Source organism: Primulina eburnea, chromosome 9 (genome assembly GCF_022965805.1).
Source record: "Primulina eburnea isolate SZY01 chromosome 9, ASM2296580v1, whole genome shotgun sequence".
Lineage (NCBI taxonomy): Eukaryota > Viridiplantae > Streptophyta > Magnoliopsida > Lamiales > Gesneriaceae > Primulina > Primulina eburnea.
The window spans coordinates 5,791,402-5,808,746 of NC_133109.1; the positions used below are offsets into that span (position 1 = coordinate 5,791,402).

A 17,345-nucleotide genomic window follows, 5' to 3' on the forward strand; every position below is an offset into this window, starting at 1 on the left:
ACCGAAATTCACAATAAAAATTAATATTTTTATCATAAAAATTAATATTTTTGAATGATTGACCCAAATAAGAGATGTGTCGCAAAATACGACAAGTGAGATCGTCTCACATAAGTTTTTGCCAAATACAAAAGTGTATCATGCATGACATAAAAGGGAAATTTTGAAAGGATATTATTTATAGACAAAAACTTATGTGAGACGGTCTAACGTGTCATATTTTGTGAGACGGATATCTTATTTGGGTCATCCATGAAAAAATATTACTTTTTATGCTAAGATTATTATTTTTTATTATGAATATCGATAGATTTGACTCGTCTCACAGATAAAGATTCGTTAAACCGTTTCACAATAGACCTACTCTTATTATATATATATATATATATATATATATATATATATATATATATATATATATATATATATATATAATATACAAATGAAATATGCACGAGTGTTAGCATATATTATTATTATTATTATTATTATTTTTAAGTTTAATATTACTAAACAATTGATACAAAATTGTTTTCCATTTAAAATAATCGTTCGGTTTAAAATGAAAATTTTGCTTAGAAATGTTTTTGAGTTTTAACTAAATAATGGGTAATTAATATTATAATGACCTTCTGTCATATGACTAATTTATATCTTCCTGCATGTGTTGCGTTACTTCCATGATACATTCTTCTGTCGTCGGTGTCTTCCTTCACATGGTTCTTAATTAATGGATATTCTAAAAATAGAATGCATTCTAGATATTATTTAATAATTGCGATAATTGTATTTTGATTATATATATTTACGATTTTTTAGATTTATATTTTCATATTTTAGTTTTAATTCGTTGTCTTTAATATTTTTTTTTTCAATTTCAATCTTTTTTTCGAGGTTCACAGTGTGACGATGACACATAAGTATCTCAAATGAAAAATGATTAAAATTATCAAAATAAAAAATGCATGACTAATATAGAAATTTTATAGAGTAAATATGATTAAAAATGAAATTTTTTTCTTAATAATTTGTAGTCTCCCACCTAGTTTTGCTTAATTTAACCATTTATTCTATGCTTATATTTTTATTTTTACCTATATTTTGTCTGATAAAAGGTCCTCGATCCTTATCCAGGTTTTTTTTCAAGGCAAAAACTTATGTGAAACAGTCTCATCCAGAGACGGATCTACGCTAGGGCTATACTGGGCTGTAGCCCAGCCCATTTTTTTATTAGCGACGGTTTTAGCGACGGTTTTTGATAACCGTCGCTACTTTTGCGACGGTTTTAGTAAACCTGTCGCCGATGTGGATCGGCGACAGTTTTATCAAAAACCGTCGCAATTATTAGCGACGGTTATTGCTAAAAGAGTCGCTAAATTATTAAAAAATAAAAAAAAGGTGGATCGGCGGTTTTAATTAGCGACGGTTTATTCAATAGAACATCATTACCACTTTGATGTTTATAATGCAGCAATAGATTTCATTTCGATGGAGTTAAATACTCGGTTCAATGAGTCATCGGTGAAACTTCTTTCTCTTAGTATAGCTTTAGATCCTAAAAATTCATTTGACTCATTTAACAGTGATGATATTTGCAAGCTTGCGAAGAAGTTTTATCCTGGAGATTTCACAGATCAAGAAATTGTTGTTTTGAAGTATGAATTGATACATTTATAAACTCGATGTGATGCAGAATTTAAAGGTTTCTACACTTGTTGAGTTGTGTCAGCAATTGACCGAGAGTGGACGGTCAAGTGTTTATGTTATGTTGACTAGATTGATTCATCTTGTTTTGACATTATCTGTGTCTACTGCCACTATTGAACGGGATTTTTCAGCAATGAAGCATGTGAAGACGGCACTTCGCAATAAAATGGAGGATGACTTTCTTGCCGATTGTTTGACACTCTATATTGAACGAGATTTAGCTAAACATATTGATGTAAATTCTATTATTGATGAATTTTATGTTTAAAAATCCCGTAAGGCACAACTTCGTTGAACGATATAATGTACTTTTTTTTTTTAATAATATATAACTTATCATATTGAGTTCAAGCCCACCCCAACTCTTATTCCTGGATCCGTCCCTGGTCTCATCGGTCGTATTTTGTGAGACAGATATCTTATTTAGGTCTTCCATGAAAAAGTATTACTTTTTATACTAAGAGTATTACTTTTTATTATAAATATCGGTATGGTTGACTCGTTTCACAGGTTAAGATTCGTGAGACTGTCTTACAAAAGACCTACTCTTATTTCAAACATGAATTCAAACTAGCCCAAGGACGGATGAAATAAGAATTTTGAAAGTATGAAACTTGAATTTAAAGGGAAACAAACTTTGAAAAAAAAATTTAACGTTTGTAAGATCGGGAGAGATTGATTGTAGGCCGATGCATGTTTTTTTCACCAAAAATATATTTTCTTATATTTATGTAGCTCAGATATATTTTAAATCATACAATAATTAAATCATCACATTTCGATTATTTTATTAAATATATAATTTACAAAAATTAAATCATTATTTTTTTTATTATAATCCCAACATAATTAATTGAAACATCATATTTCGATTATTCTATCAATATAAATAATTTACAACATTTAAATAGTAATGTTTCGATTATACTCTCCACATAATTAATTAATTGATATAATACAAAATCTAACAACTCGAGTGAAAATTGATAACGTGACTCTGGTTATACAACAAATGTAAGATGAGTGAGTCTCATGTGAGACCGTCTCACGGGTCATAATCCGTGAGACGGGTCAACCCTACCCATATTCACAATAAAAAGTAATACTCTTAGCATAAAAAGTAATACTTTTTCATTGGTGACCCAAATAAGAGATCCGTCTCACAAATACGACCCGTAAGACCGTCTCACACAAGTTTTTGCCTTGTAAGATTATCATTTGCAGGTAATTCTAATCTATAGAATCCGACAAGGACAGAGGTTGTTTTCATATGCACGTGAATAGATACAGATATTAGTATCTAAAATATTTATTTATTATTTAAAATATCTTTCAGATTTATTTATTTATTTTTTTAAAGTGTCTTTTCATTTCATCGACCACGTTGTACACATTTAATCAGTTTTTTCCCATTAAACAATTTAAAAATTATGGGCCACACCAAGTGCCATTTTTCAAAACAAGAAGAATATTAATCCAATTTTTGAAGGAAAACAAAATTGTTTTTGGAAATGAATCCAAAACGTGCACAGGAGAGAGGGAAAGGTCCGTAGATAAAGAAATAAAAGGGTAATAATTAAATTCTGAAAGCTTATTTCATCACCGACGAATTAATGCATCGGCTTACATGTTCTAATTTAGCTATTGATGATGATTAGATAAATTGGGTGACTGGTGTTGGTAATTTATCGGGTCGGATTATGTTATTTTCTAGCAAGCGCGAATGACCGAGCAAAAGAGCTCCCTAGATGGGTAATTTGTACACCGAAAGAGCAAAGAACGTTAGTGGGTGCCAGAAGATTTTCAGCATAGTCAATCCGACGCTCAAGTCAGTCGAGTGTTCAGACAAAGGAAAATATTATATAGAGAATATATAATCGATGTTTGTGAAAATGTTATGTGCATCTCCCCTTTTAATGATAGAGTAAACCTAAATATTTATAGGAGGAAAGTAATGATGACAATGTTTTCAGTGTTCGGCCACCTCTCATGATCAGACAGCTGCCCACGCCATGAATACTATTATGACTAACAACCCATGCTGCTCTGAGTCTTGTCAAATAATCCCTACGTGTGTGGATTGACACAAAAATGATTTCTCGGTATGGTGATCCATACTTGTGGACCCAGAGTCGATATCTGTCTCGAGATGATCGGGTAGTGGTCATGATGTAAGAGCACAGAAAATGTCCCTGATCTGTCATCTTGGCCTTCTTACTCTGCCCAGCTTGTATGAGTATATGTTGGTCTAATCCTCTTTCCCAGTTGTTGCATACCCAAGGATGATCTATATAAGATTACTTTCTTTACCCAGGCTGGTTTCCCCCCGGTAACTCCAAGCGCCCTATCTCTTACTCTGCCCGAGTTTGAGGATGATCGTGGCTCTTTCTGGGCATCACCACTCACTCCTTAAATAGTCGGGTCAGAGTCCTATTTGTTGTCCCGAACGGTCAGATTGGATTTGAGAGGGCGATCAATTATATTTTGAATTTAGGTGGGCTAGGGCTTATGGAAATATGACATAAACCTTACCAGTCGAAAATACAGAAATCTGAAAGACATCGCTTCTCCTATCCAACCCAAATTTTCGTCTTCTCGAGTGATCGGTTCAACTTCCAAGGTAAATCCTAATCGTTCTCTCATTCTACGCTCAACGTCCGTGATTAACCCTAATGACCCTTTAAATATTTGACCTCCCTCATCATTTCTCACTTTAGCAAACTGTCATCTTTCGTGCACACTGATATCCATCTCAGCTTCTCAGACGCACTGCTCTTGTACGACGAGCTCTTTCTGTTTTTCAGACTACCCCCACCATCTTTTCTCTACTTCTTGTAAGTTTTTGCTCCATGTGTTTTCCCAAAATTTTTTACTCTACATATTCTACGTCCAGAGCAACTATGTGTGGCTCATCTGGGGTATCAGTCTGCGACGATGCTCTCTGTAGCACCCCATAACTTAAATGGTAATTGCATATATTTTATTACTAAAATTTATTAATTATTATATATATAAATTAATGAAATAACTAATATATATTATTTATACTCATTCACACATGCATACATACCTACATACCATCATCATAGTTGCTTAACCAACACACCACCTCCCTTCTTGCCCAACCGGTGATCAAGATTTGTTCATCATAGATTGGAGATAAGGCTTGATCATTGCCTATAAAATGCACCCTTCACTTCAAGAATTTCAAGAGTTCTCAGCCTGAATTTTCGAGTTTAAGGAGTGGGTCTAGTATTGGGTGGAGTGGTGAGAGTTTATAGCTCAAAAAGTAGAAAAAAAGGGCCAAAAATATATTTATATACCCAAAATCCTTCCAAATATTCTATAAAAATTCCACAACACTCTCACAATACCCAGAAACATTCCACAAAAGGAGGTGTCGAAAAATCATCAACCGATTTTTCGCTAAATTCAGAAATCGCTACTGTCCGGGAAGGGAATAGTGCCAGAAAACTCGTTTTTGTAGGAAATCAAATTTTGCGTCTTCTAGAAAAAGGGTGGCCACGCGTGGTGGCCGGAAGACGGCCACGCGCTGCCGGAACCGGCGCGTGTACCACACGCGCCGGCGGAAAATGAAAATTATATTTTTCGAAGCATGCTCTGTATGTTCTAGGCTACTGTACAAGTTTCGTAATTTTTGGATGAGTATTGCATTTACTATAAATTTTTAAAGATAAATACTATGATTTTCGGATATGATATACTATCTATATGATCATATAAACCTTTGTATAAATGTTCATAGCCTTCAATACTTGAAAAATATATCATTAGAAGTAGCTATGAATTTTTATAATTTTTCGACTCACAAGTTAATTATTATGATTTTTGTGAGTTATATATTAAATGTTATATATATCGATTAATGATAAAATAATTTCAAATATTGCCTATTTTGAATTTTTCAGTTATTATTATATTTAGAGTTGTTATAGGAAATATTGTAATTTTTGGAGTTAAATATTAATTATTGTAAATTTTAAAGATAGTTTTGACTATTAGAAAATAATTAAATAAATAAATAAAATAATTTTTATGAACTTTTAGTCAATAAATAAATTTTATAAAGTTAGATTTTTTATTATTTAGGGATAATCTATATCCAAAAGTGTTTACTATTCTAATAATAATCACATTGGTCAATAGGATTGACTTGAACTTGGAACTCCCCCTCTCATCTATAGTAAGTCTCAAGGTGAGGAAATTCTTTATCGTTCTTCCTATATAGCCTTTGGCATTTGTCCTGGAAATTATGATATGATTTATATTCTTTAAACGATATTCACTACGGATTATTGATTTCTTACGCATATGCATAAATTTGGTATCTTTGAATCGCGTTGATGCATATGAAATATGTCCCATTCTGAATGTTCTTCTTTTTTTTATCTTACTGACTCCTTATTCATGTCGGTACTACCTTTCTGAAATGAGTGAATGCTTCATTCTCAGTGTAATATCATTCATACTAGATGTGATTCTTATCAAGCTTCTACTGAATGAGGTTTTGGTTAATCATCGAATAAATGAATGAATGACTGAATGATAAGGTGATTGGCCAAAACAGAGCCTTGGACAACGGACTTTGGTCTGGAGATCGAGTCCATTGAACAACGTGACTTTGGTCCGGGTATATTAGTTCACTTGGCTCGTTATTCTTTACTACCATTATTTTTGGTGTACTCATATAACGAGCCAAGTGAACTAATATACCCGGACCAAAGTCACGTTTATTCTTTACTACCATTATTTTGGTGTACTCATATAACCGAATGTTGATTCTTTTGTCTATTGTATCATTCTTTCAAATTTGAGTATCATATTTACCTTTATTTAATTCTCACTAAGTCCTTAAAGACTTAACCTCTCTATTTTTCTTTATCTATTGTAATTTCCAGAGCCAGGTAAACAGGATTTGGATAAAGAAAGAAATGTCGATGTATGATCCGCCAGTTGTTGTCTGGAATAAATTGCTGGAAAGCATAATAAGTCATTTAGTCTATGAGTCAGTTTGTTTGAAATTTTTATGTCATTATCACTCTTACCATCTATGTTGTTTGGACATGTAAAAATTTATCGTAATTTACTAGTATTTTACGTCTCGCTTCCGCTAATAAAGTTCTTTGATAGTTCTTATTACTGCCTGTGATACTTCTAAAGAGACATAAATCTCTTATGAGGTATTATTAGGGAGTGTGGCATTCCTTGAGGTCTAGTTTCAAGATAGGGTGCCACACTCTCTAACTCTGCCCTAGCTTTTCCTCCTCCCTGTTCTACTGGCAGCTTTAAAAAAAACCCCTCCCGTCCCTTCTGTCACAATCTTAAGCCAAAAACCCAAAAAATCTGAATATATAAAATCTCCCACCCGCCTACCGGACCTTCAAGTGCCCGGGGAAAGGGCAAGTGAAAACTTGAAATGGCTCCTGAAATTGGGGCTGAGAATCTGGGTGCTTCCTATTTTTCTACCATAGCCAGCACCTTGTGACACGGCTCTCATGATGATCTCAGAGTTCTTGGATCCATCACTTCAACCTTCACTCTTACTATTCTCGGTCCCTTGTACTGTGCTGATCAACCCCCCGATGGCTTCTATACTTTCTTCCGGGACCAAGTTAAAAGTGGTCTTCGATTCCTCATCCCCATCCCCATTTCTACAATGAAGTGACCCGTTTTGTCGTTGTCCCCTTAAACAAAATCCATCCCAATTTATTCCACATAATGTCCTTCACCTTTGTGCTAATCAAGATGAACAACCTCTTGATCAATTCTATTATCCTTCATTACGACTTTGCTTGTCGTTTCAACAAGAACGATTTCTTTTACTGCCCAGACTCACCACACATTTCTCGATGACATTATTTTTTCTTTGAATGGATGAAAATGTCGATATTTCTTCATCATTCCCTTTCTCCCCAAAATGCTCGACCAAGTTCTTATATGTCCTTCTCCCTTAGCCCGAACTTCCACGAGTATACAAGTTCGAAGAACCCTATATCCAGAGCCAAGAACTCGTGGAAGGGCAAATGTTTAAATCTCCTGCTCTTATTTTAGAGGAGAATTTGATTGATTATGGTTTGAGTGTCCGGGCGGAGGATCCCCTGGACCGAGTAAATTGATTTTTTTTGCCTCGGCTACAAAACCCGATACATTCATTGATCATCTAACTTTATTTAATTAATATTTATGTCATCTGACCTTGGTCTGTTTGGCTATTGCAGAAGCTCTGGAAATGAAAAAGCTTTTGCTAAAAAAAAGGTCGTTGAGAAGGCAGCCACCTGGAAAGCTGCCCTCAAGCAGAACGCTCGGGCCAAGCAACTGGCTCAGGAAGCTAAGAAAGCTGCCATGGTCGAGAGGCCAATGAGAGAGGAACTGTGAATGCCCGAGAGGCCGAGAAGAGATTGGCAGCTGAAGCCCAGGAGAGGGCGGTGTTAAGTAAATCGCAGGCGGATTAATAGTACTCGAGTCGAGGGACATGACCTCGCGCTTCAATCTCTCCCTGATGAATTATAAGATCACGTCCCTCTTAATCACTGAAAAAAGAAGGCTAGTTGACGTGCTCTCACTGAAATGAATGAGCCGGGTAGGGGGCTCCAATGGGTCAAATCAATAATTTATACTGTTTGGGAATTTGAGTTAAAATAATGGCTACGATAACACCTGCAAACAAGAAAAGGAACTCGTGAATGAGCGCCGGAAGGGTGTCCGGCGTAGCCACTCCGATGCTTAAGTCAGCAGATTTTTAGATGAACACAAGCGATATGTGAGAGAAAATATGTATAATGCTTGAGAGTTCAAAGATTTCATAATTATTAAATGACATTAATACCTGCTATTTATAGTAGAAAATGGGGTAGATACCTCGATTCCAGCACTACCTACTAAGTATGGCAAGTCGGTTACCCATACTCTAGCTTCTGATGACTTCTAGGACACTCCAAGCCCAAGTGGTTCAGACAGATTAGACGGCCTGTATTAATCATACTCGAGTATGGTGCAATTCTTGAGGTATCCCAGGTAGTAAGGTACCCAAATGATTGTGTGAGAGCCCGGGCTATGATGATGATTGCCCGGAAAGAGGCGTGCTGCCCAGGTGTTTGAGGAGAGTATCCGGCGCATTGGCTTTGATCTGGGCCATCCAAGTAATAAACCGGCTTAATGATGACCCGGATCCTTATGGGGGTATCACCACTCATCCCTAAAATAGTCAGGTTAGAGCTTGACTCGTTGTCCTGGTCAATCATACTTGTTCTTTTGTAGAAACATAATTCAGAATCTGTAAGAGCATCGGGGGCTTCAAATATCCCCTTGATGGGACGAAATATCGGGGTCTGATACCACCCGCGTTTAAGATATTACGTCGGGGCTTCACATCGCCCAAGTTCTAGATAAGACACCTGGGCCTCACATCGCCCGAGTTCTAGATAAGACACCGGGGCCTTACATCGCCCGTGCTTTGGATAAGACACTGGGTTTTGATATCACCCGGGCTCTAGATAAGATACCAGGGTCTGATATCACCCGGGCTTGGATGCTTTTTCGTTTAGTATTCTCGGGAAGTCTAAGGGGTGTCATTATGACACATGCATTAGCATTTATACCGCCTAAAATCGTTTCATATTCCGAGGCAATAATGAGCATGTCTCCTCGATATCCATACATGTCCTTTCACACTGCTTGCACAATTTCCTAGATTCATCATGATCGTCTGATCTGATTTAGATCAACGGTGGAGATTGATTCCTTCCCCTTATATAACCCTCCTATTTTTCAAAAATCACTTTCACATTCAAACTCTCGGCGAAGCCCTTGCAAAATTTTTTCTCGAATATCCTCTGTGCAAAATTTTCAACTCCCCAAAAACTTGTAAGTTTTTCTCCTTCGAAGTATGTCTAATTCTACCTCTTCAACCTCAGGAGCCAATGCGCGAGGCTCGCCTAGTGACGAGTCCACCGCGCTGCGCTCTAATTCCCCTTTGTCTCCCCCTCGCCATTCTATCACCCAACCTTCTAAAAAACCCTCAGCCCACCAAACCAAACCGACTCCTTCGAAACCTTCTACTTCTAGCCACTGCCGAGCTCTTGCCAAGAGCAAGGGTAAGGGCAAAGCCCGAGCTCCGAGCCCTCCTTCAACCGAGCTCTCGGGAGTTCCCTGGTTTTCCTCCATGAGTAGCACCCTACGCTCGGGGGCAGACGAGGAGCTCCGGGTTTTGGGGTTTATCCCCTCTAATCTTTCCATTTTGATTCCCGGTCCCTCTAATCGGGCAGATCACCCCCCACCCGGATACACTACCTTTTTCTGGGATCAAGTCATAAATGGTTTCTTATTCCCCTTCCCTCCCTCTATACCGAGGTCGCCAAATTTTTTGGTGTGCCTGTTAACCAACTTCAACCCAACTCTTTCGGGATTATGGCCTCGGCTTATGTCTTTTTCAAAATGAACAATCTTCTCATCAACCCTCTTATCTTACACTATTACTTTTCTTGCCGGCTTGGAGATAACGCATTTTCCCTGACTGCCAGATTAAATGCTCGTTTTCTTGATGACATCCCTTCCTCACAGAAAGGGTGGAAAGGAAGATTCTTTAATATTCAACTCCCGGGTCATCTTCCATGTCTAACCGGGTTTCTCACTTCCCTTACCCAACAACCCGCCCTTCCCCAAGCTTAAAAATTTGAGGAGTTTTATACCCAAAGCCAAAACTTGGTAGAGGGCAAAAAATAGTCTTCCTCCATCCTTATTTCTCAAGAGAATCTGATTGCTTATGGGTTGAGTGCTTGGGTTGAGGATCCCCTAGACAGGGTGATTGACGAGAATGCTGTCTCGAGCTCTCAACCCGGTATTTCCTTTCTCTTCTATGTCTCCTTATTCCCTTGCTTTGCTCATTTTAGTTTTTCATAACCCTGTCTCCTCTTTATGCAGATAACTCCGAGATGCAGGCCGCCTTTGCCAAGAAACGGACAGCTGAGAAGGCAGCCCAAGAGAAGAAGATGGAAGCTCGCCGAGCAGCTACTGAGTAATAAAGGAGGCGGGCTGAAGAGGAGGCAGCTCTGAGAGCTGAAGCTGCCCGAGCTAATATTCCCCGGGATCAAGAAGAGATCGGCGCTAGGGTTGCGGCCGAGCTCACAGAGGATGCTGAAGATCTCATTCCTCTTAGGCAGAGGAAACGAAAAGCTGTCGCAGACCCCGAGCCGATCATTCTGGAGGATTTCCCCGAGGGTGGCCAGAGCACTTCCTGATCTGCTCGATCACCTCCCCGGCGACCACAATCCTCGGATGCCTCTAGCCAAGAGCTTCCTCAAACTGATCAGCCTACCGAGGCTAATATCTTTTTTCAGGGGGCTACCGCCCTCAAGCAGATACTCGGCCCTGCTGAGGAGGTTTTTTTGAAAAGTGCCCCGGCCAGCGTTAGATTCCTGGATAGATCAAACCGGCTTCTGTCTGTAAGTTCTATCCTTTATCTCTTTTTTTAAAAAAACTCTTTTTGTACAGGCTGCCCAGATGATAATCTCGGCTTTTGAAGAGGTGGCGGCAGTGGCCACGAAAAAAGGTCAGCAAGCCCGGGCGGCTCAAGAAATTCATGACCATCTTCGGGGAGAGATTGCACGGACTCAAAAACTTCATGAGGAGAAAAAAGTTGGTCCAAGCTTCCCTGGAAATGGTCAATCAACAATTGGCCTCAACTCAGCTTGCCTGAGATGAAGGCCTGGCCCGAGAGGAGGCCTCTCAGAGGCATATTGCATTCCTGGAATCCCGAGTTCGCTATCTCGAGGATGAAGCCAACATACAGCAACATCGGGTTGATGTTGCTGAGGATAAGCTTGGGCTCTTGCAGCTGATTCAAGAGGAATGGCGGACCGTCTTCCTTCAATTTCAAGAATTTCAAGTGGCTGTTGAAGATAAGTCTTACAACTACTTCAAAGTCGGCTTCGAAAAATGCCAGGATAAATTCGAGGAAGACGGCCTAATCCCAGCAGGCAATGAGGGCTTCCCGACATTGACAAGGCCATCGACTCTCTTCCCAAGGACAATGCTGCTGAGAAGGCTCCTGAGGAGGCCAGGGAACAATCTACTCCAGTAGACTTAGAATAGGATTGTAATTTTTGTACTTTTCTTCTTGTAGTTCTTGGCCTTCGGGCTCTCATCAATGAAATTTTATTTTCCTTTCATCCTTACCGTAATAACAACTTGCCATATGCTCAGCACCCGGTCTTCTAACATAATCATAATGTTCATGTCTCAATAAGTCAAAAAAATTTCTAATTGTTGCGAAATAACCGAGAACCTTAGTAAGTGGTCGGGGAGCATGTCTCGGACTTGGGAATGGTCGAGGTGTAGTGCCCCGAGCCAAGGTGTAGTGTCCTGGGCTTTTTATGAACCAAGGTACGGAGCCTTGGGCCGGGGAGCATGTCTCGAGACTTGGTAATGACCGAGGTGTGATGCCCCGAGCCAGGGTGTAATACCCTGGGCTTTTTAAGAACAAAGGTACGGAGCCTTGGGCCGGGGAGCATACCACAAGACTTGGGAATGGTCGAGGTGTGGTGCCCCTAGCCAGGGTATATTGTCCTGAGCTTTTTAAGAACCAAGGTACGGAGCCTTGGGCCGGAGAGCATGTCCCGGGACTTGAGAATGGTCGAGGTGTGGTGCCCCGAGCCATGGTGTAGTGCCATGGGCTTTTTAAGAACCAAGGTACGGAGCCTTGGGTCGGGGAGCATGTCCCGAGACTTGGGAATGGTCGAGGTGTGGTGCCCCGAGCTAGGGTGTAGTGCCCTGAGCTTTTTAAGAACCAATGTACGGAGCCGTAGGCCGGGGAGCATGTCTCGGGACTTGAGAATGGTCGAGGTGTGGTGCCCCGAGCCATGGTGTAGTGCCCTGGGCTTTTCAACATAACCGGGGCTTGGTACATCTTGGGTTAAGATACAAGAAATAATATACAACTCTTGTCTCTGAGGAAATAGATCTTTCAATATATATTCAACCAAACAATTACATCTGTTAGACATAATACTTCTTTAAATTAAATACATTCCAAGGCATTTTGAGAAAATGTCCTTGAGCATCTTCTAAATAAAAGGATCCTGAGCTAACCCTCCACGTGATTTTATAAGGTCCTTCCCATCATGGTTCTAGCTTCCCAACATTCCCGACAGGATTGACTTTCTTCACGATCAGATCCCCTACTTGGAAGTCTCGTATCCGGACCTTCTTATTATATGATTTCATAACCGAGCTCCGGTATGCTTCCATTCGAATGAGTGTTTGATCTCTCTTCTCTTCTACCAAGTCCAACTCCATGCTCGGCTTTGATCATTGTTATCCGGGTAAGATTCTACGTGGGATGAGGTTTGCCCTATTTCAACTGGAAGGACTGCTTCAGAACCGTATACCAAGTGAAGGGGGTTTCTTGAGTTGGTGCCTGGGGAGTTGTTCTGTATGCCCAGAGAGCACTGGGTAGTTCTCCCACCCAGTCCTTTCCTTTGCCTTGTAGCTTGATTTTCAGTGCTTGTACAATAATTATATTCACAACTTCTGTTTGGCCATTGGCTTGAGGATAGGCGACAAAAGTGAAAGACTGAGTGATCTACATTTCTCGGCACTAGGATGTAATCTCTTTGCCCTGAAACTGTCTTCCATTATCTGAGATCAGTCTTCTGGGCACTCCAAACCGGCACACAATGTTCTTCCACAGAAATTCAAAACTTCATACTCATTGATCTTAGCCAAGGGCACATCTTTTACCCATTTAGAAAAATAATCAACAGCTACTAGCAAGAATTTCTTCTGAACCCGTGCAATTGGGAAGGGTCCCACAATATCCATGCCCGACTGATCAAAGGGGCAATATGCCCAAATAGGCTTCATGAGAGTGGCCGGGCTATGCTAAAAATTTGAATGATTTTGACAGCCCTCACAAGCCTGGACCACTCGAGTAGAATCTTGGCTAAGATTTGGCCACCAGAACCTGGTAAGCATAGTCTTCCGGGCCAAATATATTCCTCCGAGGTGCTCCGCACAACACCCTTCATGAATTTCTAGGAGGACATAATTCACTTCTCCCTCAGATAAGCATTTTAATAGAGGTCCTTGGAATGATCTCCTGTACAATATATTATTTAAGAGAACAAATCTGAGAGCTTGTCTCTTAATCTTTTGAGCTCGGGTTTTGTCCTTAGGTAATTCATTACTGATAATGAATTTGATCAGTGGTGTCATCCAGGAGTCCTCGGGCACGGGTAATATTTCTTCCTCGGAAGAAAGAACAAATCGGGAAACATGCAAGACTTCCCGGGTGCCGACTTCTGATAAAGAAGCAGCCATTTTTGCGAGAGCATCTGCCTCTCCATTCTCTTCCCGGGGTATTTGTTCAATACTCCAACCAACAAAGATTTCCGCTTGGGCTTGAATGAGCTGTAAATATTTCAGCATCGTGTCATCCTTAGTTTCATACACGCCCTTCATCTGTTGAGTGATTAGCTGTGAAAAGGAGTATAGAATAATTCGAGATGCTCCAAACTCTCGGGCAGCTCGGATACCAGCAAGGACAGCTTCATACTCGGCCTCATTGTGGGTTAGTCGTGAATCAATCCTTAGGGCCAATTTAATTTTTTATCCTGGTGGAGATATTATTACAACTCCTACTCCGCACCCAACAACGCTAGACGCCCCATCGACGAAAATTCTCCACACTTTCTCTTCATCGGGCTGAACCATCTCTGATAAAAAATCTGACAAGGCTTTTGCTTTGATGGCAACCCGGGGCTTATACGACTCTACTGTCCACTTGATCATCCGTCCGGACACTTCTGAGTGAGTCGTAATCCTCCCAAGAGGAATATTAGTGAGAACAACGATTTGATGTGACAGAAAGTAAGGTCGCAGCTTCTGAGCGGTCACGATCAAGGCCAAAGCAATCTTCTCTACTTCACTGTATCGAAGCTCGGTACCTCTTAGAGCATGGCTGATATGGTCAGAGCCTTCTTCTTTTATCAAGACTGAGCTGACAGCATACTCCGTAGTATATAGATAAACAAATAGTTTTTCCCCGGGCTCCGTCTTTACAAATACAAGAAGCTCAGCAAGATGGATTTTCAAGTCCTGGAAGGCCTGTTCACACTTCTCATCTCATCCGAATTGCTGGGCCTTCCTTAAGAATTGAAAGAAAGGGTAACTCCTGTGTGCGGACCGAAAAATAAATCGAGAAAGAGAAGCAATCCTCCCGGTCAGCTTCTGTACTTTTTTGACAGATCGGGGAGATTGCATGCACAACACAATTTTGACTTTTTCTTGATTCACCTCAATTCCCCGGTCTGTCACTATGAAATCCAAGAACTTGCCACTCTTCACTTCAAAGAAACATTTGGCGGGATTGAGCTTGATTTCATAGTTCATCAGAGTGGCAAAAGTTTGTTCTAAATTAGCAATAAAGTTCGCAACCTCTTTAGACTTGTCCAGAATATCATCCACATAAACTTCCACATTTCGGCTCTGTTGCTTCTCAAAGACTCTGTTCATTATACGCTGGTAAGTGGCCCCTGCATTCTTCAACCCGAAAGGCATTACAATATAACCAGATGTACCTCCCGAGGTGATGAAGTTGGTTTTATCTCGATCATTCTTGGCCAGGGAGATTTGATGATATCTCTGGTATGCGTCCATGAAACTCAGCAGTTCAAAACCCGAGGTGGAATCCACCAGTTGATCAATCATGGGCAGGGGATAATGATCTTTGGGACAAGCTTTATTGAGATCACGGAAATCCACGCACATCCTCCACTTCTCGGTGGATTTAGGTACCGACACCACATTCGAGACCTATGTAGGAAATTGAAATTTCCCCAATGTGGCCGGTCTTCAGCAGATCTTTTACTTGTTCATTAATAACTTTGTCTTTTTTCGGACCAAAGTGTCTTTTCTTTTACTTCATCGGGTGAGATCCCGAGAGAATATTCAGTTGATGCTCCGATATCAGGGGCGAGATCCCTGTCAACTCCTGTTGGGACTAGGCAAACACATGAATATTAGCTTTTAAACAGTTAATCAAACTAACCCGTGTGGATGAACTGATGTCCCGAGCCATCCGGATTTGCTGACCTGGTCCGACTTCTATCGCCTCCTGCTCCTCCTCAGCTACAAAATGTACTTCTCCCTTCTTCATTACTCCTCTTCCCACTTCATCAACCTTTGCTTTCTTTCCCTCCCTCCTGCTTTTGCTCTGATCAGCCCGTACTGCTTCCACATAGCATTTTCGAGAAAAAGGTTGATCTCTCCGAACTTCTCCTACCCGGGCTCCCACAGGAAATTTGATCTTTTGGTGGCATATGGATGCCACGGCCCTTAATTCATTCATATCCAGTCTCCCTAGAATGATGTTATATAATGATGGGAAGTCCAACACAGTGAAAGAGGTCATCACTATCTACTTAAGATCCTGGGAACCCAAAGTTAGTGGCAAGACAATATCCCCTTCTGGTAAACCACATGGCCAACAAAGCCAAAGAGTTTAGTCTCTACAGCTTCCAAATGATAACCCTGCAAGTCCATCTGCATAAAGACATCTTTAAATATAACATTAACAGAACTGACTGAGTCCACGAAGACTCTCAGAATATCATACTTGGTCACCGGGCTTGGATGACCAGGGCATCATTATGGGATAAATTCACCCCCTTCAAATCTTCCGAGCCGAAACTAATCACCGCCTCACTCCTCCTCACCCCTTCCACTTCCATGCAATCCCTTCTACTAGTTGACTTCCTTGCCCGATTGGAGTCTCCATCAGTGGAGCCTCCAGATATCATTTTAATCAACCCCATGGCAGGGGATAAATTCTTCTTTCTCTCGGGCTCGGGCTATTTCTTCCTCCCGGGCTCACTCCTCGAAATATTTCTTATTCCTCCTCCTCGGGCACTGGATCCTGGTTGCCGAGATGTCCAAGGTGGCAATATCGGTCTCTTGTTGGCTTGACTAGGTCCCGAGACAGAAGGTAAGACATAGTCTCCCTTCAGTGTTTTGCAGTCCTCTGTGTTGTGGTAACATATTTTGTGGAGAGTGCAAAACCCTCTCTTCTCAGGCCGGGATAGCTGATAATCCGAGGCCAAATCTCTACTACATTCCTGGACCTCCCTCTCCCGGGCAATCTTTAGAGGCACATGATGAGAAAAGTGCCCTGGATTACCCCTCATTTGTCCTCTCTCCTCGGGCTTAGACACCCGGTCCCCTCTCTCCTTTTTTACAGCCTCCTTTTTCTGCTTCTGAGCCTCCTCCAAATTGATAAATTTTTTTTGCCTGGGATAATAAGTCTTCGAAGTCCCCGAGCACTTTCTTGGTCAATGACTTGAAAAAATCACCCTCCCTCAAGCTTTGGGTGAATGCAGTCGTTTTTGTCTCTGTGGCACAAGTAGGAACGTCCAGAGCCACCCTATTGAATCTTCTGATGTAAGTGCTTAGACTCTCCTCCGGGCTCTACTAGACTTCAAAAAGACTAAAAGCAGTCTTCTTGTATTTTTTACTACTGCGGAAATGGTGTGAAAACACCTTCTGGAAGTCTTTGAAGGACCTAATACTTTGAGGAGCCAACCCCTCAAACCATCTCTGAGCTGAATACACCAACGTTGTCAAGA

General features: G+C 40.5%; 1 protein-coding gene across 1 annotated transcript; it reads right to left on the bottom strand.

Moving 5' to 3' along the window:
- Positions 1-13,368: 13,368 nt before the first annotated feature.
- On the bottom strand, positions 13,369-16,135 carry LOC140840683 (uncharacterized). The gene is made up of 6 exons (XM_073207856.1): positions 15,817-16,135; positions 15,645-15,724; positions 15,019-15,537; positions 14,356-14,820; positions 13,688-14,199; positions 13,369-13,600 (listed from the first exon to the last, which is right to left on the bottom strand). Exons 1-6 carry the CDS (start codon positions 16,133-16,135, stop codon positions 13,369-13,371), a joined length of 2,127 nt encoding a protein of 708 aa, XP_073063957.1.
- Positions 16,136-17,345: the final 1,210 nt, after the last annotated feature.